This window comes from Colias eurytheme, chromosome 20 (assembly GCF_061535395.1).
Source record: "Colias eurytheme isolate Ceu_HAF_F1 chromosome 20, ilColEury1 Martin Lab GWU primary, whole genome shotgun sequence".
NCBI lineage: Eukaryota > Metazoa > Arthropoda > Insecta > Lepidoptera > Pieridae > Colias > Colias eurytheme.
In genome coordinates, this window is record NC_142999.1 from 5,140,242 (window position 1) to 5,164,762 (window position 24,521).

General features: G+C 32.7%; 3 protein-coding genes across 3 annotated transcripts in view; 1 reads left to right on the forward strand and 2 right to left on the reverse strand.

The window, feature by feature from the left end:
* Positions 1 to 16,400, reverse strand: part of kmr (pleckstrin homology domain-containing family A member kramer) — a 47,902-nt gene extending 31,502 nt beyond the window's left edge. Inside the window, exons 1-2 of the mRNA XM_090114034.1 lie at positions 16,216 to 16,400; positions 8,608 to 8,741 (exon numbers count right to left, since the gene is read on the reverse strand). Of these exons, the coding sequence (XP_089970160.1) occupies positions 8,608 to 8,723 (116 nt within the window). The 5' untranslated portion in view covers positions 8,724 to 8,741; positions 16,216 to 16,400. The remainder of the gene's footprint in view (positions 1 to 8,607; positions 8,742 to 16,215) is intronic.
* Positions 16,401 to 18,639: 2,239 nt separating this feature from the next.
* On the forward strand, positions 18,640 to 21,622 carry aurB (aurora kinase B). Its single transcript, XM_090113825.1, has 6 exons — positions 18,640 to 18,831; positions 18,914 to 19,105; positions 19,439 to 19,595; positions 20,120 to 20,256; positions 20,391 to 20,622; positions 21,465 to 21,622. Exons 1-6 carry the CDS (start codon positions 18,758 to 18,760, stop codon positions 21,549 to 21,551), a joined length of 879 nt encoding a protein of 292 aa, XP_089969951.1. The 5' UTR covers positions 18,640 to 18,757; the 3' UTR covers positions 21,552 to 21,622.
* Positions 21,623 to 21,672: 50 nt separating this feature from the next.
* On the reverse strand, positions 21,673 to 23,254 carry Gip (hydroxypyruvate isomerase-like protein Gip). The gene is made up of 4 exons (XM_090113932.1): positions 22,844 to 23,254; positions 22,462 to 22,746; positions 22,240 to 22,370; positions 21,673 to 21,921 (listed from the first exon to the last, which is right to left on the reverse strand). The coding sequence occupies exons 1-4, from the start codon at positions 23,139 to 23,141 to the stop codon at positions 21,745 to 21,747; spliced, it is 891 nt and encodes a 296-aa protein (XP_089970058.1). The 5' UTR covers positions 23,142 to 23,254; the 3' UTR covers positions 21,673 to 21,744.
* Between the last annotated feature and the right edge of the window lie 1,267 nt (positions 23,255 to 24,521).

The window sequence follows — 24,521 nt, forward strand, 5'->3', positions numbered from 1 at the left end:
ATAATCGTTTATTTAATGGCTACCCAGAAAACATAATAACATTTTATTTATAATCCCTGTAGAAACCACATCTCGTTAGAGAAAGTCACTATTAACAGAGTTAAACGAGGCCTCCACAAGAAATTGTCACAAACACTTGTACTTTATCTTCAAAATTGTCTTCAACCGTAAAATGATAATTTCAAATGCGTAGAAAAATAATAACCTACATTTAAATTGCCAACGATATATCTTTCTAGGCTATCACGACTTCTATAATCACTATTAGCGGCTATTGCGCTACTTATTAGATTGATTAAGCCCGTATTTGACCAAGTTTTATTATCGTTTTACGTAATATCGACAAAATGTGTGCCAAAAATAAGGATTGCAATAAATGCTGCCAACTTCCACGAAATCGCATTGCAGATTAAATGAAGCTTGAAATATTGCGTCCTTGATATTTTTTTTTTTTTTTATAGCATTGGAAGGCAAACGAGCAGACGCAATGGCCGATGTTGATGGCAAAGTGCGTCACCCATAGACGTCCATAACATACGTTATGGGTGTTGCCTACCATAGAGGGGAATGGGATATAGTTTAGTTTCTTTTGAAGGACATGATGTAGAATTTTACTGCGATTGGGACTTGGCCTAGTTTTAAATTGCATACCTACTATCACAGAATAATAACTAGTAGCTGCTACTTCAAAGGTTTATATAAGATTAATTGAGAGATTTATTTTTCACTTTCTTAGTTTTTTAAGATATTATTTCGTTTTCGATAGAATAACCAGATACGCACCATTTTACTCTATAAATTGCAATCGATTCCACATATAATTGCATATTACTGATTCACACGAACATTCATTTCAAAATCAGCACGTAATGCTTCCTGCAAAACAGCTCTCCTAAAAGTACTTAAAGGCAATTCCACTCATTCCCGGTTGTAGGCAAAACGGAAATTTTCCTTTAAATTGGCATGAGAGTGAAATGTTGAGGGATTTTCGACTCTGTATCTACAGCTTTAAAATCTTTTAGCATTTTAAAACTTTTGAATTCTTTCTTTTAGCGATCAATTAGCATGTAGAAATGTTCAAATGAGCTAGACTTTTCATTCATTTTTCAGCATTTATTTAAAATACCTACTCGTCCACACTTATCTCATATAATTAAGGAGTTACTCAACGCCTTTTTAAGTACAAAGCATCTTGCTTTATCTTCCTCTAGTTAGATTTGTTTAGATTTGTTTGACGACAAACATGTTAAATGGGGACAAACTGAGTTACTGCACTTTAGAGATAAGCGAAGGGCTTTAGAGCACAGGTGTTGTGAACAAATTCGACGAGCAACGTGGTCTATAATGGTAATACAGCTCAATTTAAAAGTGTCTTATAAGGTATGCGGTAAAAGTTGTTTCAAGGGAATGCCATAAATTGCATAATAAAAATTCTCAATAGTATGTAGGGTACTTTCATTCATAAGAATTATTTGTAATATAATACACACTTTTAAAGACAAATTATAATGATCTTTCTGCATTTTATATCATTTTGGCGTGTTTACGAGGATGATGTAGAAATAGAATTTTGAAGCGAACTCTAAACACGTTATTTATTGTACTTACACCATAAGTACAAAACCAAATACATTTCTGTATTCTAACCATGATTACAAAACAATATTCGTCAGAACTCGAATCGCCCTTAGGTAATAACAGGACGCATTCCTAACATCCTTTCACGCTCAACATCGGTAAATGTCAAATAGCGGATTGCCTTTGCATCATTCGGTAGGTACCTATATGAAATACAATTTCGTAGTACATAAACCGGTTTATGATGGAAACTTGGAAACATCATCGTAGCTACATGTTAATGTATAGTGTGCCACTTAGAACCAGATACATCGGTTTACATTACAAGTGTCGTTTGTATCATGTTGTAGGTACTTACCTACTTAGTTTTGTAAACGTAAACAAAAGGAGTAACGTTAAAGTAATTTTGAACAAAGCAGCTGTGTAATTTTTTGATACTTTCTTGTTTTCACTTCCTCTGTTCAATGTTTATAAAATTTAAGATTTTTTCATTCGTATTCGTCTCACTCGTTTTTCCTGATCGTTTTCAAAAGTCAATGACTTTTGGTCAGAGAAACGAAATATTATTGGAAATCGATAAAAGAGTTAATAATCTTATTTTCAAAACTATCTACAACATTCACACGGTTTCCCAAACTTTACCGTTTAGACCTTCCATTGTGCCCTAAAACTCGTTATCTATAAGTGTTATCTCGAACACATAATTACTTAAGCCCGTAGCGATGCGACAGGTTCCGAGAACATTGCTCTCATAAAGAAAGATTAGACGAAAGTTTCAAGAAAGATTTGAGACAAGGTGTCTGAATAGGAAAAACAAAAGGCATCGAGCACAATGCAACAAGTGCTTCTCAAACAAATCGTCGCACGGCGTTTCGTCATTCAACGTCCACCACAGACTTGAAGACAAAAAGTCCCTGCACACAAAAAGGTTCGGACGACTACCTGCTTTTTAACGAAGCTTTATAAGTTATAACGTCCGAATTCCGCAATGTCGATGACACATCACCTCCGCATTATAACACAACCAGTATTTTATAAATCGCTTAGACATCTATTATAGATAAATGACTCATATTGGAAACTTAAAAATACATTAACGACCAAATGACAGTACAAATTGAGGTAACGTGAGATACTGAAACAGCAGCAGTAATGTTATTAGATTTTGTTGTGTTAGGTTCGTTACACATAACACTCTAATGTCCAGGTAATTCTAAATATCTTGAAATTATTTGGCAGGTAGTCTGCGACTTGTGAATATTATTCTATCATTAAAATTTACAAGAAATGTACCCATTCATAATTAATTATAGTAGGTAGATTTGTAGTAGTATTAGAAAGATGAACGAAACCGGAAGATGTTTAAAAAATTCTTACAGCTAACAGATTTATGTTAAACGAAAAATGTATCTACCAGATATCGAAAATTAAAAAACTAAACACGTCCGTTTTAAATACACCTGTTGCCCGCTCACCTGGCCCTTACGAATTTACATTAGACTGGCGTGCCCAAACCAATGTTTATCTCCTAAACACTAATATTTAATTTTATTCCTGCGTGACGCACGAAAGAAGCCCAAAATATGTTCTTTAAATTTAAAAACAAAATTGTCCAATTAGGTATTTACGAATGAAAAATTTCTGCTTTGTTATATTTTCTTTTACTTATTTGATTACAGTTAAGAATGTAAAACTAGTTGAGTGTCCGTCTAGTATAATATCCGGTTTCTCGTACCTTATTCGCTGATGGCATCAAATCCTCTGTTAGTGTCTAGCTTCATTTAATTTAATCCTGCTACATGAACTCCATCCAAATCACAATACACATATTTTACACAAAACACGAAAACTTTTGTTAACTACTCCTTACTTAAATTTCCTAGTTTCATTTATTTTACTAGCTGAATTCTATTCATTTCATATTTTATTAATTTGGTTTAATCATTATATTGCTATTGTCAGTCAAAATATTCACTTATATTTAATTTTAATTTTAACAACGATTTATTTTCACGAAATATCGTATCGCTTTGTGAGCGTAAACGACCGTTCGCCGTCGACTGCTGTAGTAGTACCCACAACAAGTTGAGCGTGCCAACACGAGTGGGAGGAGTAAAAGTGAAAATGATATACACGACTACCTAGGTTAGAGTGAGATAGCCTACCCACGATCACCGGTGCACGAGGTAAGTCTATAATGCAGCTGATGAAAACTGTCTCCGAAGCCAATAAATTTACACTACATTTTGTGTCTCTTATATTCACCATCGTTATACTGGTTTAACCTGTACACTCGGTACATGACTGTGTTCCGATAAAGGCAATTTGAATTCCTGAGGAGTGAAAAAGACGGAGCCTTCAACAGAGGTTCTATACATATGAGCGCGAAGGGATACATGCGTAGAAAAACGTTAATATTAATTTGAATACGGGGAGTGGCAGCTTTTAACGGTTACCGATAGGTCATTCGTCTCGAACAATTTTAATCTACAAACTCTTTATCAGTGACATGTAAAAGTAAACATCTGAACAAGAATCGTCTATTAGAGATGTTAACACTTTCTACTTACATAAAATCACTCTTTGTTAGGAGTATTCAAAGTTTATGTGATAAGTGCCCAAATAGATCATTTTTAGATTGCAAAACGGTCATGTACTTACAAGAAGTAAGGCGTAGAACGTTTAGGAACTTTTTGTTTGCCTTTTCATTGCTGGACAAAGCAATTCACTTTTCCCAATTAGCTAAGCGAAGCACGCTCATCGACAAGCGGTGCTTTGTTTCCCAAAACAAGTGAAATTCTGCTATCTTCCTATCGACACACTTTCAAGACAGTGTTACGCATGAATTGTTGTGTTTTGTTTGCTTTTTATACCGTGGGTTTCTAAAAAATTCAAAAAAAGCATTGCTACCTTAAACATCCGCAAAAATTATACACAGATGTGGCATATGGTAACTCTTACAATGTTTCGTGTCAATCACAGAAATATCGATAGGTTGTCCAGTTTTGAGACCCTACATCACAACTTTTTTCGATATATCGGTAGTGGTTAACGCAGTGAATTGAAAATGAAAGGGACATCTGCATAGGGCAAAAATTCAAAAATATACATAATTTTATTTTTTTTCTACAACGTACTCTCAATAATAAAATTACAGTAATTATAATAAGTCTTTACTCAAGTAACTTATTTGTCACTCAGCAATCAGCATCATATTTTAGATCATCCCGATTCCACACGGGAAGACTACTTTTATAAATTTTTAAATGTTATAATACCAAAAATCGTTAAAATCTGCCCATTCATCCTGGGTGGTGAACCATTTTGAATATTATGACTTTCATTTATATTATATATGTATTACCCTGCTATTCCCAGCAGTCCACTTCTTGTGACGATAGGTGGATAGCCTATAGATTTCCTCGACAACGGGCTACCAACACTGAAAGATTTTTTCAAATCGGACCCACAGTTCCTGAGATTAGCGCGTTTAACCAACTAACCAAAAAACAATCTCTTCAGCTTTATAATACAATATATAAGGAGAGATAAATAGATCTCGAATCACTGTAAATTAGAAAACTTTTCCAAGAACACTGCTTAGTGCTTACCCTGAATGAGTTTAAGAAGTTTTTAAATGTAGCATTAGCACTATATAATATAATTTGGAAAATCCAAAAGTGCACGCCTCATAATTTTTTTTTAATAAATATTTATTAATTATTATTTTTGTTTATTTAATAACAATTAAACCACATCGAATCAGACCCTGAAAAATGAAAGGGTTCTATTCCTGAGCATACTCAAGCGTAAGAGAAAAAAAAAGACTCGATTAGTAAAGTATTTCGGTCGCTATCGTGTTAACAAGAAAAAGGATCCGCACATACAGACACACGGACGTCCAAGACAGAACTTTTTTAAACTGTTTTTTTAACTAGTTTAAATAACAAAAATGACATCAAAAATATCATGAACGTTAAAAATAGTGTTTTTTCTTAATATGTGTGTGTATGTATTATCTTACAAGTGCAATGTATGATACATAAAGACATTTTAAGTTTGAAAAATCAGATGTTTTGCGCGAAGTGACAGTAGTACCCACCTCAACGCTTCGCTTATGAGGCGTGCAATAATTTGTCCTAGTGACTAGTCCCTCAACGCTAGTAAAGTTGTAGAGCTAATAAAGTGAACGTCAAGCTGACAATAACCAGATGTGACCGCGTGCTTCGAATGGTTTAATGCTGGAAATCAAAGAGACAGTTGACCTCTTTAGTTCTTGCAACGTAGAATAGTAATGACCCTACTTGGATCGTTAACATCAGAACATGACATAGAGGGCTATCATGAATCATTCGTCATCGATTCGTCATACGCTTTATAGCGGTATTGTGTATGAATTGATTTAACAGATTTTTGACTTGTGAATCTATTCACAATGTGTGTAATATAAAATAGATACCTACCAATGTTTTGGCAAGGTTGAATATGAGGAGGCTTCAAATTTTTTTAAACCCTATTAAATTTTATTTACGAAATGCCAAGAAACTTCACGTTTCATTTATATTTAATAAAATAATAACGCAGAAATTATGGTCTACCTTTCGAAAAATTAATACAATGTTTGTAGTAGGTACCTGCCTACCCGAATACCTACCCGAACTTTAAATTCGAATGCAACACATTTCTACCCACTTAAGTCGAGATCTCTAAATCATAAAAACAACATTCCAAATAAAGTTTATTCACATTTTAACAAAATATTATACTGACAAGACAATGATGTCACCTAAATACCAGAAAAGTTGACGCGATTCCAAGTCTAATTTAAGTGCTTTTATAATTAACCATGTACCTATTAATAAACATTCTAATAGCAGAAATTACAAAAAGTAACTCCAAATTTAAAACTTATTAATTTTTTATTGAAGTCTTATTTTATTATGACCTAAATTGAACTTTCACGCTTGGAGTAGGTACGTATCCACAAAGCAGCCGTGATTGTCTCTATGATGTACTAAATAATATTTTATAACCGTTTACTAAATTTAAAATTAAATCATAATGGTTATCGTCGTTGAAATCATAGCTAAGAGAAAACTGTAACTATGAAGAAAAGCTAGTGTCTGCGATGCCAAAACATTGATCTAACTTTAGAATTTAGACGCAAATCGTGAATATTTCAGCATTTGATTGATAGCGAAGTCAAAAACGGCAAAGAAAGAATATTCATATAAAATAACCTTTTTTTTACAAATTGTAAATTTCTCTTTTACCTGTTGCAATTTTGTGTGTAGTTAGATAATTTGTTCTAAAAAAAATACATATATTTATTTCTCATATTTTGAGTCATATAGTAAATACAACAACTTATCCAAGGATATCTTTTACTATCGTTCGCAAAACTCAATTGCAAATACAGGGTGTATTTACTCAGTTACTATTAAGATAAGATAATGTAATCCATTAACAACATTTCTTCTGAGCAGTTTACTACTGTATAACTGTAAACATAAATTGCCTTTATCAAAAAGAACGGAGCTTTGCTTTAACCTTTTGCAGTACAAATAAAAATAGTCTTGAAATTAAACATTCCGGGCTACGTAAGAAAAATCCTACTAAATGTAAAAGCATTTCTTCGGAACAAGAGCGAATATCTACTGAATTCCAAGTTTCTATTTCAATGTAAGAATGTGGAAATCCTGGCTGTACTGTGTACATATATCCTATGTGTACGTACGAACGAATAGCGACATAAACTGCAAGATAAGGCTGGGACTCTCGTTTACCATAAAGTACAAACTACAATGCTTTTGTCGAGAGTATAGGAAATGCCTGAAGCGTACGCGTTCTGTTTGAATAAAGGATACATGGGCTTGTGCTGTCATTGTGAGGATCAGAGAACCGTTATATACTCCTACGTTTAATAATAATTGACAAAATAATATAACTAAGATAAACAAAATTGAAGAATAGAAAGAGGATTTCCTAGTTCTGACACCACATTTTTTTATAAGTCTTCTTGTATTAATTAACCCTTGCTCCTTAGTTTAAGTTTTTTTTTTTAAAACACCGAAACATTTACTAAGGGTGTTAAGCGTCTTTACCACAAATGTCTTAATTTAAGCTCCATATAATCCCCCGCAATCCATTTAATCTTTAAAAGCATTCTGGGTTAGAAACGCACGCCAGTGTTTGTCAAAGTAAACATTTACTTAGTTCCCACGAATTCTTTGTCCATTCACCTCTTTACGTTATGAGCAAACAGGTGTTAAATTAAATGATACTAGAGACAAGGCACGTTGAATAACCCTTTGTGCAGGCGATAGTTCCCGGCATCGTGACGTCACACGGGAATGGCGGGGCTGATTAAACACACGGAAATTTGTATTCTGATCCTTAACACGAAAGCGACAAGGGCGGTAAACAACAATGAAGCTCATATTTGAAGTACCTTGCTCTCAGTTAGTATGAAACCACAATAACCGCAAAGCCTGGACGAGGAACATAACTGAATTTATGCTAGTATAAACAGAGCGTAGCGTCTCTTTTTCAAAGGGACTTGGTAACTATGCATTAGAATTTTAGATGAAACCTATGCAGGTTGTTCAACGTTTCTCAGTGTAAGAAAATATTACATAACTACTTCTCGCATCTTTAATAGCCTAAAATACGTTTTTGAAATTTTTAATGTACATCCTTTTAGAATGTTTTGAGAATATTTACCTCTAGAGAAAGCTGACAATCAAGCTATTCCTTGTCCTAAGTCAGATACGAACTCACGAAGTAATACAAGAAGAGAGAGAAGTGTACCTTTGTCGTCATCAATATTCCGAATCATAAAATTAAAATTGAAATCTATTTAAAATTTATCGATATCGATATTTGTAATGCTCAAGCTTGAAAACTACTGGAAAAATTAAAGCATTTTAATATTTAGGGCTTATAATCTGGATTAAGTATTAATTTAACATATAAACCACCCTTAAACTTCCACGAAGCTGAGAAAAACGATTAAACCATAAAACTTACCATTCCCACAGATGAACAAGGCAGTCAAACATAACGCAACCTTTTTCAGTGCTCATACATGAAGCTGGAGCGGCCATTTTGATTCCGTTATCTTCAATATGCTTCCTTATATTCATACAAACATCGAGGTATATCTGTAAAGAAAAAGTGCCAATAAGAAATTTGATAGACCACAATGATTATGAAATAAAATGAAAGTGAAATTGTAGTTATTGTTTATCCGTGTGGGTATTAAATTACAGCGTGAAAATTATACATTATTATTTATTGTCTTTGCGAGCTTTTTGTTATATAACAATTTTATAGTTCACTATTGCTTTCTGTGGTAATTAATAATAATAACTATCAGATTCAGCGGTCATAAACGGTTACGTTGATTTATTAAAATTGTTTGTTTTACAAGTCGACATAAAAATATGTCGTTACCTACTCATATTGTAAGAGCAAATCAAGAAAATCAATATGAGCCTTTTGGTTAGGCCCATTAATTAGTATTTTCCGTATTACAATAAGTAGTGCGTAAATTTTTACTCATTATGTTCATAGAACAATATAAATTTAAAGTTATCTAACAGCTTCAAAATATTAACAGAGTTATGTCGATGCAAACTCTTTCCATTGATCTATAAATTCGTTTTACAATATGGTGTCCCAACCTCTGCTCTAAATAATTTTGTAATAATCTATAATACTAAAATGAAACAGTATTTTACTTCCAAATTTAATTTCAGAAACGGAACATTTCTATTGTTTCAACCGCGTGGGGTCAGCCGACGGGCAACACTATTTAGACCGCAGTATTTACCGAGAAGAGAATTATATTTCACTTCCACAGCCTGTGATAACGGTACACTATCTCTCATCTTTTAAGGGACAGGGATATTAATTGTATAGTGTACCGTTATGAGGTTATCTCTACTTATAGTAGAATGTACTGTGTACATTGGTGATATGCAATATACATGTGTTTAAACTTATATTATAAATAGTTTTACATAGAAATAGGAAATAAATGTATATACAATAATAATTAACTGAAAAGCGAAGTCTGAAGCACCAGATGCAATCTCCGGACTGACGCAATGAAATTATTTTAGAATCCTCATCTTCACGGTGGTACTTAGAACTAGATTTATTGTATAAACATGTTAAGTAACAATTATTAATTGTTTGATACCTTAAAAACAAACTAATAATTCAAGTAAGTCAAATTAAAAATTACTCAATTAAACACTTTACACTTTAGATCATATCAGGACGTGAAAGCATTGAGCCGTTTCAATATGTGTGAATATATTCATATCTTAAAATTATTCCGAACAGAAATCTGATAAATTATCACCACTATTTTCCCTGACCTAGGAAACTCGCTTCGCTTTGATTCTCCAGTACGTCATCACGTATTTTATTGATCTTGCCGTAGGTGGCTTCAGTCGTACTACGTAAGTTAATCCAAACCCACTACGTGTCGCATAAAAAAAAAATAATAATAATTTTTTCCACTTTATCATTGTTAGTTATAATTAATGTAAAACTACTGTCACATTAATTGTCTTATTATTGGTATTCCTTTTTATTGGCGTATTGTTTTGTTAAAGTTAATTATAAATATTGTAATACAAATAGCTGTAAGGAATCTATGTATGTAAAAATAAAATAAAATAAAATAAATAACACCTATTTTCTCTTATAAATATTCAGTATCAAAGGGGTTTTTGACTAATATTTAACTGAAAAACATCATGAAATTATATATTAATCACGTTACAAAAACGAATAATTTGCTTTTCGATTAACTTTTTAATTAAGTAAACATTTCATACCCATAAGCACCGTCGGCGCTGCAATAAAACTTGAAATGGTAATTTACTTAGCTACTTACACCGAGAGTTTTTCAATGTCTGGACAAAACCTTGTATTCATAGTTTTAATGTCATCAAAGGAGAAATCAAATATCGTATCGTTTCGAACTGACATTGTAAGTCTTTCTGTAGAACGCACCATTGAACTGTCCTGTGTTGAGCTTGAGCGTTATATTATTGTTTGCGTATACAGACCTCCTTCCAGTGACTATAATATGTTTGAGACAGTCATGGAAGAAACATTACAGCGTTTAGGCAGGAGTAAAAAGAAGGTAATAGTATGTGGTGATTTTAATATTGATTTACTTTCACACACACAGACGGCAACACGAATAGTTAATTTGTTTCACTCATTTAATCTGTATAAAGTTTTTGATGAACCCACACGAATTACACCTACTTCTGCAACTTGTATTGATAATATATACTGTGATTGCAACTGTCTAGAAAAAAATATCCTCAATATACTGACTTCAGATCACTGTGGCCAGAAAGTAGTTTTGGAATGGGATTGCATACCTAAGTTTAAAAGAATTAATGTTAGGCCTATAACTAAAAAAGGCATTGATAAATTTAGTGATAATATTAATAATAAACTGCCTAACCTGAATGATCAATCCTTTTATAATAATCCTTGTGAAATGTTTACAAATCTTTTTAATTTAGTTCATAATGAGTTTAAAGAAATATTTAAAGTTAAATCTTTAAGTATCACCAAGGATTTACCATTTAGTCAATGGGCAACACCTAGTATACACAGATGCAGGAACATTCTATAAGAGTTATATGGCATGAAGCAATATAACAAAGACTTGTCATTCCATAATTATGTTAGAAATTATTCAAAAACTTTTAAAAAAGTTTGTTTCACTGCCAAGTGTCTATATGTCAGAGATAAAATACGCAACTCTGATAACAAAGTTAAAACAGTTTGGACAATTATTAATGGTGAAATGGGCAAAAGCCGGACAAATAGTACCATAAAACTTGTAAATGCTGGCAGGGTCATTGACAAAAGTGCTGATGTTGCGCTTGCTTTTGAAGATTTCTTTAGTAGTGTCCCTGTTAGTATTACTAAAAAATTAAATTCATCATCAGTGCTTGCGGAGTCCTATTTGAGGGACCATGTTGCGGAGTGTAATGTATTATTTGAATTGCGACATGTGACTGCAGATGAAATTGTTAAAACTTTTAAAACATTAAACTTAAAAAAAACATGTGATCTCTGGGGAATGTCTGTGAATTTAGTAAATAATATTATAGAAAACATTGCCAACCATTTAGCGTTTATATTTAATCAATGTTGTGACTGTGGTATATTCCCTGATTTATTAAAGTTTAGTAAAGTTATTCCTTTATTCAAAAGCGGTGACCAAGAAGACTGTAATAACTATAGGCCTATTTCTATTTTACCAACTTTGAGCAAAGTCTTCGAGAAATTGATTTTAAACCAATTATGTAGTCATTTTGTTTCAAATGGTTTACTGCACGCCAAACAGTTTGGTTTTACAAGGGGGCGTTCTACCACTGATGCTGGAATAGCTCTTTTGTCACATATATATAAAGCATGGGAAAATTCAAAGAATGCTTTGGGGATATTCTGCGACCTTTCTAAGGCTTTCGACTGTGTAGAACATTCCACTCTATTACGGAAACTAAATTTTTATGGTATCAAAGGTTTATCTCAGGACCTCATAGCTTCATATCTTCAGAACAGGGTACAGACCGTTGTTGTTAATGGAGAGAAATCTTGCGGTGCGCCGATTAACATTGGTGTTCCGCAGGGATCTATCTTAGGACCGTTTTTGTTCTTAGTGTATATTAATGACCTACCTTATTATTTGCAGGATATGTGTGAAATAGTACTGTTTGCAGATGATACCTCATTAATATTTAATGTGGATAGATATGACACAAATGTTGACGAAGTAAACTCTGCTCTTTTACGCATATCTAATTGGTTTAATGCTAATAATTTATTATTGAATGCAAAAAAAACAAATTGTGTAGAGTTTATCCTTCCAAATGTAAAAAAGGTCAAAAGGGATATCATTTTAAACGGGGAGGTATTATACCCTGTCGAGTCTACTGTTTTTCTTGGTTTGACACTAGATGAGAAGCTACAATGGGGGACCCATGTTGCCACCACCGCTGCTAAGCTCAGCTCAGCTGCATATGCAGTTCGAAGAATAAGGCATCTCACCGATGAAGATACGGCTAGATTGGTTTATTTTAGTTACTTTCATAGCATTATGTCCTATGGAATTCTACTATGGGGCAGGGCTGCAGATATAGAAACTATATTTATATTACAGAAAAGAGCCATACGCTCTATATATAATTTACGTGCTCGGGACTCACTAAGAGATCTCTTTAAGAATATTGGTATCCTCACTGTACCATCACAGTATATATTTAATAATGTTTTACATGTACACAAAAACGCGGACTTACACACAAAAGTAGGAGATAGACACTGTTATGGCACAAGGAATAGAAATAAAATTGAAATGCCATTTTATAGGTTAGCTAAAGTTAAAAATTCATTTATGGGCCAAGGTATACGTTTTTACAATAGAATTCCTCATAGTATTAAAGAGTTTAGTAGTGTTAAATTTAAAACTTATTTAAAAAATGTATTAGTTCAGAGAGCCTACTACAGCATTAAGGAATATATGGAAGATGAAAATCCATGGAGGGTTGTCGCGTAAGAATAACAGGACAGTTCTTTGGCATATTATGATAATATATAATATGTAGTTAGATGTAAGTAACATGTAATGTAAAATTATATTGTATATGGACATGACTTTAAAAGAGCAACTATGGAGTTTCTTGCCGGTTCTTCTCCATAGATACTGCTTTCCGAATCGGTGGTAAATTTAAAGAATGTAATGACGATTCAAAAGTGCTTCTGGAAGAAGTCTAATTGAATAAATAAATGTTTGAGTTTGAGTTTTGAGTTTGAGTTGTGGTATAGATGTATATTGTATAGGCATATCCAATCAGTGTTATCATAATATTAACTGCGTGTTATTCAATCTGGGTATATCAAATCCTAAGCTATTGTTTGTTAAGCATGACCCACTAGTCGTTGCAGTAACGGCTAGTATCGATTGACACGACACGCTTCATTTGTTTGCTCTATATTATGAGGAAATTCCGACGTTTTTGCACAACAATTAGTTAATTTAATATAACGGTAAACGATAGCTTAAAAATCTCATGACGCATTATCAAATATTCACGCAAAATTGATTTTATTCGTGGGAGTTGAGTGTGCTTCGACAGCACGAAGTCGCGCTTATAATGAAGCTGATATTAGAAGAATTTGAACTCAGCAATATTACCGCCTAACACTAACACCAACGTTACAATTATATCTCCCATTATTTATTTTATACTATCATAATTATCGTCATTCAATTCAGTATCACCATCACCATCAAGTTTTCATAACTTATCAGTTATCACTCTTACTGAATGCGTTATTCATATTAAGAAAAACGTTAAAATAAAACACAAATTAAACAAAACCATTTTTAAATGCATTCTTACAACAGAACAGTCTTTACAAGTTCTTTTCAAATTCAGAAAACCTTGAGTTTAAGAAAGACAACGTGACGGAAATTTAGCATTTAATATTAATGTATTCCGTTGGAAGAGACTTGAGGCGTCCCGAGGGACCTAAGACGTATGTAGAATAAATAATGACACAGCCATTTGACCTTTTTCTTTCTTCTGAGTTTGCGGCTTCATTTGTATGACTATAAACGGTTGATCCTTTTTTATCCTGGAGAAGCCCTAGGCAAGACTTAGGACTTGGCAATACACCAGCGTCGTATGATTGAGTAAACATTAAACCAATATTTTGCTACGAATGAAAAATGTTCTTTAGTATCCGGAATAAAGTCAGTTAAAACATATGTCGCAATCATGTGAGTGAATCTTCTATTTGATTAAATGACTAGCGCGTTCATTAAATAAATGCGCCTGAAACAACTAAGATTTGTTATTATATTCCTATCTTCGCATTTAATTAAAAAAAAAACTACCAATAAAAGCAGAATGTTAAAAAGTCCTTGGAAAAAAATACATAAAATATTTTGTATTAGGTACCACTTGTTGCCCCAGGCGGGATCTTTATTTCTTCACGAATAAGTAGTAGGTAAGTACCTAGTTACGTATTATTTTAATACTTTTGCAATTTATAAAAAAATGCTTTTTTTCCATAACGTTTTTAAGTTAAAACTTGCATTTGAATGTTTAATACGTGGTGAAAGTAATCAATCATAATTCATAACCAATACAATATATGTACAAATTCACAGTTATTTTAATAATTACTCACATAGTCAGAATTATAAATCTGGCAGCAATCGAGTAATTATTGTGCAAGATGAACATAGTTATTGAGAAATATCAGATGATTGAGGCGTGAGTCGAGCTGCCTAGTGAAAGTGACCCTACCACCCTACCGTATGTACCATCTACTTTATTGCGTGTTATTATGACCATAAATCAACAATATTCTACCGTAAACAATGGCTTCTGATTAATCACTTTTATGTGACAAAAATATTCATAATAAGTAATAAATTATTGCTTAGAAGCTTTTAGTATATTACGGTTGTAAATATTAAATAAAAAGGTGGTTTATTATTTTTTTAGATCGTAATCAATATCACAATTTACATAGTAGTATCTTATTATTAATTATATTATCCTTCAAATTTTTTGCTCAGTTTAACAGTGATAATACAGATGTAAATGTATTAAGTTTATTCAAAATATTCTGATTACTGGTTTATTTAACCAGTCAATACATGGTCAATACGATTGTTTCTAATAACTGCCAAAGCTGATGGTCACTCATTCAGCTTTTCTATAATCCCGCCAAGTCAAGCTCGTAATAACAGAAAACAGCTTTCCACGTTCAAAACACGTACGTGAATAACTCTTACCAATTACACATTAACTTTTCCTATTTATATACTACATTCTGAAACCAGTTTCTTGAAATATCAGTGTCGAAAAGTGAAAATAAATGTGTATGCGTAATAAATTAAATGTCTGTTTATGTCATTCCATCGTTTTCATTTACTTTCATAAAACAACACCAGTAATTTTCACAGTTAAGAATGTTTTTATACCCTATGAAATGGCGAAAATCTACATGATAACGTTAACAACGTACATCTAGATGATGATGTCTTGTGAAGTCGAGTTTTTACGAACTTTTCATTTCTCAGCAATTTAATTTATCTCACACTTAACCTAACAAGAACGCAGCATCTTACAATATAACGAAATTTATTATATTTCATTAACGTTAACTTGGGGTGAGGGATTGATCCGTTAGGGTGCCAGTATCTTTACTCTCTTCGAATTTGAAATATTAAATGTTGCCATGATATACGATAGAAGACTTTCAATAAATCCAAACACTTTTAAATAGGTGATCATATAATTAAACTTAACATCATCATTCAATTATTAAGGCTTTAAAATCAAAGCAGCCATTAGACAGCTATTAACTCGGATTCGATCACGATTTCGAATCAAAATCATTCCACTTTAAAACCGTATTAATTATTTTCACAAAAAGGTAAGATAATAAACGAGTAAATTTATTACGTGTTTTAAATTAAATAAAGCTAAAACAATTACGATATACATAATATAATAAGGAATGGCAACAATAACTGGGTCATAACGTGCCAATAATTACCTATGTGTTACTTACCCAGTCCCTCGTAAGCGATTCTGCGTCACACTCATAAATACTACGTCAGTACATAATCCGTCCACTATAACCCCGTGAACCGGCATGCATATTAGGTGACGATTATATTTTAAGATAACGTAATGCAATGAATGTTATCTGGATAATATAATGGAAGCGGTATCGATTGAGCGGCGCGCGGCCGCGCGGTCTGTGACGGAATGAAAGCCGGGCACCCTGCGCGCGTTTTCCTTCATTTCCCAATTCCCGCCTCGCAGGGCTGTCGGGGGTTGTAGGAAACTGTGTTCATTGCACTGCGCCGTATCTCTCGTCGGTGGACGCGCTCTACTCTACGATCTACATGGATGATGGAGGGCGATAGAGCGTGTTATTGTAACGCGTTGAAACGTACGCCTTTAACGTATTATGCCTCATTGGTTAGGAGCGTTGAGAAAATTTTAATTTTAAAATCATAGCAAATGTAGCGATTTCAACGACCTCTATCAATGCAGATTTAAAATATATTTACCTCAGATTATGATATTTAGCCATTGTTTACTTATTATTTCAATATCATCAGGATTTTCCCAGTCAACCCATTTTTAATACATTTTTTAATACACTAAATTTATTATAAAATTGGTCTCATTCTATTATCACGCCATTGCATTTCGACTTCTATTCGGATCTTAGACCATAAGCTTTCAATATATATAACTCATTAAAACGGCGGTTTATAAATACTTAGATAACATAATACGCAACAAAAAATCTTAAGCATTCAGAAATTCCCATAAGTTTTAGGTACAAGTTTAATATTTCCACGTAATTACCTCTCCAAGGGAAGTCTTTAACGTTTTAGAATTAACACCTACCCTTTAAAAAGTACGTACTTAATATAAATTAAAAGAGCATGCTTACCGCGTCTTTGAGTGGTGTCTGTCGTGAAAACACTCGACGGAGGGTGAGAATCCTGACTAGGGTAACATTTATGTAACTTTGCGCTGAATAGGAAAGGGATTTTTAAATGTTATATTTTCTTCAGCTAGAGCGGGTTAACGTGTCTTGTTATTTTCTTCTTTAGATTTCTATGGGGTTAACACTTGCACGTAAAAGTGATACAATTACACTAATACGTACATAATAAATATGATATTAATTACAGTTGTTGTTTTACTTTTTCAGGTTACGGTTACTGCACGTGGCAACCAGACATACATACAAACACTCTTTGATTACAGTATTAAGTATTTAGTAACTAACTATTTAGTAACCTGCATATTTTTAACTACTTTATGCTGCTATTTCATATAACAAAAAATTTTATATCTGTATATCTATGTGTATTTATGTGCGATTTATTAATAAAATATACGTAGTAGATAATATTATGAAGGCCTCTTAAGTATGTACCTATGATGCGGCAAATCGATGGTGCGCCTAGCCATAACCCACCCCAACGAATCACGAGGGCTCGACCCTCCTCTATTTTCAAGGCTGCGATAATGAATATGTATTAACTGCGAAATTGTTCTGTTTTATATAACTTTTCAAACAACGGAAGTAGCAGCGTTTACAATTTTTAAATGGCGTTTTTAGTAAGTGGGTAAACGGAGAACGTATTCAGACACTATCCCATGAGTGAATTTTATATTAACTCATTGTTTTTGCTATTCTTCTTTCTTTCGATAGGTACTCATTTCTACTATTTACTTTACTAAACATAATATATTAGCTTCTATATTTCTAGCTCCATCTCCATGCCTGTATGTTGTCTATAGATTAGTACATTTAAAAATATTTTATTTCTTTTACAAATAACTTCTCGGCAACTTCATCTAAATAAAATAGGTTTATTGTTAAAAAAAATTAAAAATTAAAAAACCTGCCTAGGCTCCACCTATTGAAAGCTAAAATAAAACCTCATCAAACTTACCTACCACTTCCGTGGAAATCGCCATGCACCCACTTTTTCCCTATGACTGTAAGTAATTTTTTCCAAACTGTACCGGAATGATTTAATTTTAATTATTTTATTAAACTTTTTATTAACTAAACATACCTATTTTCAACTGGACGGGAAATTTTGTAGCTTCAATCTTATTTTTTTTTAATAATTATTATATTATGACTGGACCATAAAGCCTATTTGGCGGGAAATTTTTCTGGCGACCGTCAATTTTTTTTTCTCTATGGAAATCAGTAATGCCTCACTGTCAAAATATGAATAGTCTGTATTTGATAGACTCGTGACGAATGTGTAATCACACAGTCTCCTTTAAAACCAAATTTTTAATTATTAAGGAAATCATCTGCATCTGTTTGCTTCTATTTAAATAATCAACTGTTTATTGCAACTGGCAATCCAAAAGCAGAATTGACATTTGACAATTTGACATTAGCATGACATCATTAGCCGTATTGAATTTGACGTATGAATTTGAATTTGTTTTGTTTGTCAAGCTGTAACGGTCACAGCTCAGTTTTAGAGTTGAAAACAAATTTTTATTTATGTGTAATTAGTGAAATATCCTTGTTATAGAGCGTGCTACACCTTAAAATAATGATGGAAACTGAGATTAAAGAAGTAAAAGAACTTGAAACAAGAATAATTAATCACGAAGCTTATGGAAAACCGTAAGTATAAATGAGATCAATATGAGCTTCGGTCCATTGCTACATTTTGTTGTTAAAATATGTAACAACATCTTTATTTTAGATACAAATGGTCACCTAGAGACTTTGAACTGGGTTCAGCTCTTGGACAAGGAAAATTTGGACACGTTCATGTAGCACGCGAAAAGAAAACGGGCTTATTAGTCGCTATTAAAGCTTTGTTTAAATCGCAAATTATGAATTCAAAATGTGAAAGACAAGTTATGCGAGAGATAGAGATTCAATCACACTTAAAGTAAGTTTCTACTTCTATCAATAATTAACTATAATCCATACTAATATTGTAAATGCGAAAGTAACTCTGTCTGTCTGTTACTCAATCACGCCTTAACTACTGAACCAATTTGCATGAAATTTGGTATAGAGATATTTTGATACCCGAGAAAGGACATAGGCTACTACCCCGGGAAATAGGATAGGTTTTATCCCGGAAATCCCACGGGAACGGGAACTATGCGGGTTTTTCTTTGACTGCGCGGGCGAAACAGCGCGTGGAAAGCTTGTTAACTATATTGCTGATATATACTCACAAGGTACATAAAATTAAACATTATATCATAACTTCTAGGCATCCAAATATTCTACGATTACTGACATGGTTCCATGATGAAAGACGTATTTATTTAGTGATTGAGTTTGCGGCAGGTGGTGAACTTTATAAACATCTTACAAATTCACCAAAAGGAAGATTCCCTGAGCATAAGGCTGCTCGTTATATTTATCAGGTATGTGTCTTTGGCCGATTATTAACTAGTTTTTTGTCCCATTTTATTAATTTATCCTTCATGGGAAAATTCGGAATATGTTTAATGTCTCCAAATATTAATTGTGAGGCAGCCGTGATTGAAATCTATCTTGCTTTGTAAGAAAACAATCAAATTTGTCATTTTCTATATACACATCCTGTTTCTATCAGCAACTTTCTTGATCACCACTCCTATATACACATTGAAACATACACAATGCAATAAATGTGCATTCAGAACAAGATAATTACTTTTTTCATATTACTACTTTTAGGTAGATAACCACAACAGTCAACAACAGAGCTAAACTTGTTTTAGTAGTTGTCATATTTTAATAAAATTGTATAGTGTATTTTAAGAAAGAATGAATGTTTTTTACTCTATCTAGTGATAATCACGGAACAGATTTTTATAATACTTGCACATAAATATCCTTAAAATTTGGGTATTCAATGATAATCTTTGCTCTTTGTAGCATGTACAATAAAATGTTATTTTTATAGGTAGCAGATGCAGTGGAATATTGTCATCAGCATCATGTTATCCACAGGGATATTAAACCTGAGAATATTCTGGTTTCCTTCAATGGTGACCTTAAATTAGCTGATTTTGGCTGGTCTGTCCATGCCCCCTCAGAAAAGTAAGTCATCTTTACCTTCAAAATTTAACTAATCAAAAGTTTTATTACTCAAATTGTATACTATATTTATTATTCAAGAATGATTGTTTAACTAAGAACTAGAATATGATATAAGCCCTTTTGTACTTTTCTAGGAGAAAGACAATGTGCGGTACACTTGACTATTTGCCACCAGAAATGATAAAACATGAAGTTTATGATGTTTCTGTTGACCACTGGTGCATTGGTGTTTTATTGTATGAATTCCTGGTAGGAAAGCCTCCATTTGAGAGTGAAGGACAGGACAAAACATATGCTCGGATATTAGCTTTAGACATGACTTACCCTTCTTATGTACCAGAGGGAGCAAAGGATCTTATTTCTAAGGTAAAATTGTTTATATCTGTTTAACTAACTTATTGATTTTGGGTTAAAAGTTATTTGTAATGATTTAACATAATATTGTAAATAGTTTGTAAGAGATCAATATTTAGATTGAAAATCACTTAGGGCTCTTTCAATTTATACGTTTCGTATCGGACCGCTGCCGCACGTTTTCCGTGCCGCTAGTTATAACCCGCTGCCGTGCCGTTGCAGTACGGTAGCAGTCCGTTACCAAACGCTTAAATTGAAAGCGTATCTGCCGTGCGTTTGTATGCTAGTGCTGTTTTAAATTTATTTGACACTAGTTAAGCCATGGACTCTGACGAAGAAACATTACTGTTAGTGCTCTTGTTGAAAAACATCGTATTATTACCACGACATACTTATATATTACATATAACCTCAAAACGCGCGTATTTCTGTACTTGAGTACCCGTAGAAATGTAAGATGATTGAATTAGATTAGACCAAAAAATTAATTTTTAGAGCACGAATATTCTCTGTCAAATCATACCGATACTTTATTGCATTTCCGACATCCCTATGGGACTTGCGACGTTGCCGTCCTGCTGTCGAGCGTTCGCAGTACGGACGCCGCGCTGTTGCCGCACCGTGCATTTTGTATGAAAACAAACGACCGGCCGTGCGTCGTACGACAAACGCACCGCTTCGGCACTGTAGCGGTCCGATACGAAACGCATAAATTGAAAGAGCCCTTATAGCTGGAAAATAAGACAACAAAACTTATTTTTAGATTTAACTTTAGTGACAAATTGAATCCTTTTTTCAAATTATATAACATACAATATATTCGGGAGGTAATTAATTTTTCATATTAATTTCAGTTACTACGACATTCAAGTAAGGAGAGACTATCACTGGACTCTGTAAAAAGACATTATTGGGTACAGCAATTTCAAAATAACACATGACCACCTCTATTTTAAATATCATAAAATTATCAGAATCAATTAATTGATAATTTTGAAAATTATATTTTGACTATGAATTTCTGCTTTCATTTACTTACTTGCCATATTAATAAAAACACAATTATATTAACTTATAAAAACTTTATTCGTAACAAAGTGTAAATATTCGTGTATATGGAGTTATCATAATATATCACAGAGAGTAGCCAAATTTACTGATCCATTTAAGGCCTTCCTTAGTGTTTCCTGCAGGCTTGTATTCCAAGGCGATCCAATCATTGTAGCCATTGCTTTCTAAATGTTTGAGAATGTACTCGTAGTTGATTTCTCCTGGAACATCTGGTTCATTTCTACTTGGAACTTGTGCAATCTGTAATTAGGTTGGTTGGTTAGTTGAAATAAGTATTTGAATAATAGTGTGGCATTTAATTTAACTTTTTAAATTATACATTATGCTCGTTTCAAACACAAGGAACAACTAAATGGAACCAATAGCAAATAATACATTATAATTATATGGTCACATCTTTACACTATTTGTTCTGGAAAACTCAAGAAAGCAAAATAATCTATTTTTTGTTGAAATTAAGACTCTTTGTATCAGCTAGTTGCTTTGTCTTCATTTTTAAGTATCTATATTTTGACCCAAATGTAGGTTATATTATTTCTAGAAATTTGTTTATTATACCTGTACGTGTCCAACATATGGCATGAGATTCTTTATATTGTAGGACATATCTCCGCAAATGTGTTGCAAGTGGAATATGTCTAGCTGAAGCTTTAAGTTCTCACTTCCAATTCTTTTAATAATTTCTACAGCTGTAAAAAAAAGTGTTTGTTTAAAAACTCTTTCTGGTATATTATTACAAAAACCTTTTTGCTGTTAAATTTGATTTTAATAATTATTTACCTTTTGTATAATCGCTAAGGAAGTATTTTGGTACAGTATGCTGATTTATGGGCTCAATTAGACCCAATAAATTATATTTCTTCAGTTCACCTGCAGCATATAATAAATTGCTCTCAAACACTTCCCAGTTCTTTGCTGTAACAGCATCTATCTTTCCAGCCATTATATGTACTTTTCTTACACCAAGTGCTTTGGCATAGTTGATGGTTTCCTTTAAGTTTTCCTTAAATTCATTTTCTTTTCCGGGCACTGCAGTAACACCTAGTTCGCCTTTGCTCACATCTCCTATATTAAAATAAGAATAAGAAATTCGTTTCATTAGTCTTATTATAAAAGATAAAAGAATTCAATTCAATACAGAAAGTTGATAATAGAATCCTACCTGTCTTTAGATTTATTAGAACTTGTTCAATGCCAGCATTTTCCTTGGCTTGTTTTACCTGCTCTATACTATGGCCAAAAGGAAATCCGGTCTCCACAGCTTTAAAACCTGCCTCTTTTGCTAATGCATATCGTTCTAAAACTGTAGCTCCTTCAGTGAACATAAAAGCTAAATTAGCACAAAACTTCATCTTTACTATTTCACTTTTTATGTAAAAAAAATTATGTAAGTTCAATAGTTGTGTAACCACTAATAAAAAGGTCACAGTTTTCCTAACATTTATATTAATTGTTGACATACAGTTATCAGTTTTCTTATCTAACCAAAACGACTACCGCGAGATACTGAATAAATAAGACACTTTGTGTACATAACAAACCACAGATAATAATTTGCTATTTGCTACTCGCTTGGTTGACGTTCGTGTTTATTGACAGATCGATATTTTTTTATGGCAAGTTAATAATTCAATAAAACTCGGAGCAATTATCAAGCCTGGAGAAGTAACAATTAATTGAACAATATAGCACTAGCTTGGCCTTTTTGGCTTATGGCAAAATGTCATGCGAAAAAAGAGGACAGATATATGTCAGTTCGACAGTTTGAAATGACATGTGCCCATGTCAATTTGTTTCAGTGACCAGTCTGGTCACGGACGCATGGTGATTTTAATTATTATTTTTGAAGTGAAAAACGAGTGTTTTAGTTTAATTTGTTATTTTATGAAAAGACAATTGACTAAAGATAACATGGCTTGTGTTGCTTACGGCTGTAAAAGCCGTAGTAATGTGAAATCGGACGAAGATAGAAATTTGTCATTTCACAGGTTAGTGTTTTGATCAATTTTTTTGTTAATTGTATGATAAATAAGTTAATTTACCTTATTTTCTTAATCATCTATGTTTTATCTAACCGTAATCATTGAAATGAAATCATAATCAGCTTAGTTTTTAGAAAAAATGCAAAATATAACTTCCATAGTGTTGTGCAATTATCGATACTTGAGTAGGAACGAAGTACTTCATTGATAATGACTGCTTTAGGTTAGGAGAAAAAAAAGGTATTTAAGTATGGATTTTATTGTTATTTGCAGGTTTCCGGCTTGAGAACAATTAAAAGATGTTTGAGTTAAAGCTATAGCACAGGAAAAATTGGAAGCCTTCAAAACATTCTCGGCCTTACCTATTCAAATCATTTCGAATCAGACGGGAAGAAAAGTAAAGTGCTTTGCAGAGATGCTGTGCCACAAGTTTAAGGTGGCATCTATTTTAAATAATAAATATTGTAATTTGGTAATTAAGTATCGAAATAAAATGTTGTTAAAAAAATAAATGTTTATTTGTTTTATTTGAAGCAATTTATTTTAAACTTGTACCAATTTTTTCCTGTGGGAATGAGTTATTTTCCTGTGGTAAATTGTAGCTTATATGTTATTCTGATGTTTAAACTATATAATTGTAAAGTTCCATAAAAACTCATTCAGTAGTTTTTACGTGAAAGAGTATCAAAATATGTCCATTCTTATATATTTTTGCTTTTATAATATTAGTAGGATACGACTATTGATTTGTAAAAAGATCAACTAGGTGGAAGTCAGATTCGCGCACGAAGGGTTCCGTATAATTCTATGAATGAATCTATGAAAACAGGAAAAAATACGTACCTTTTTACGAAACCA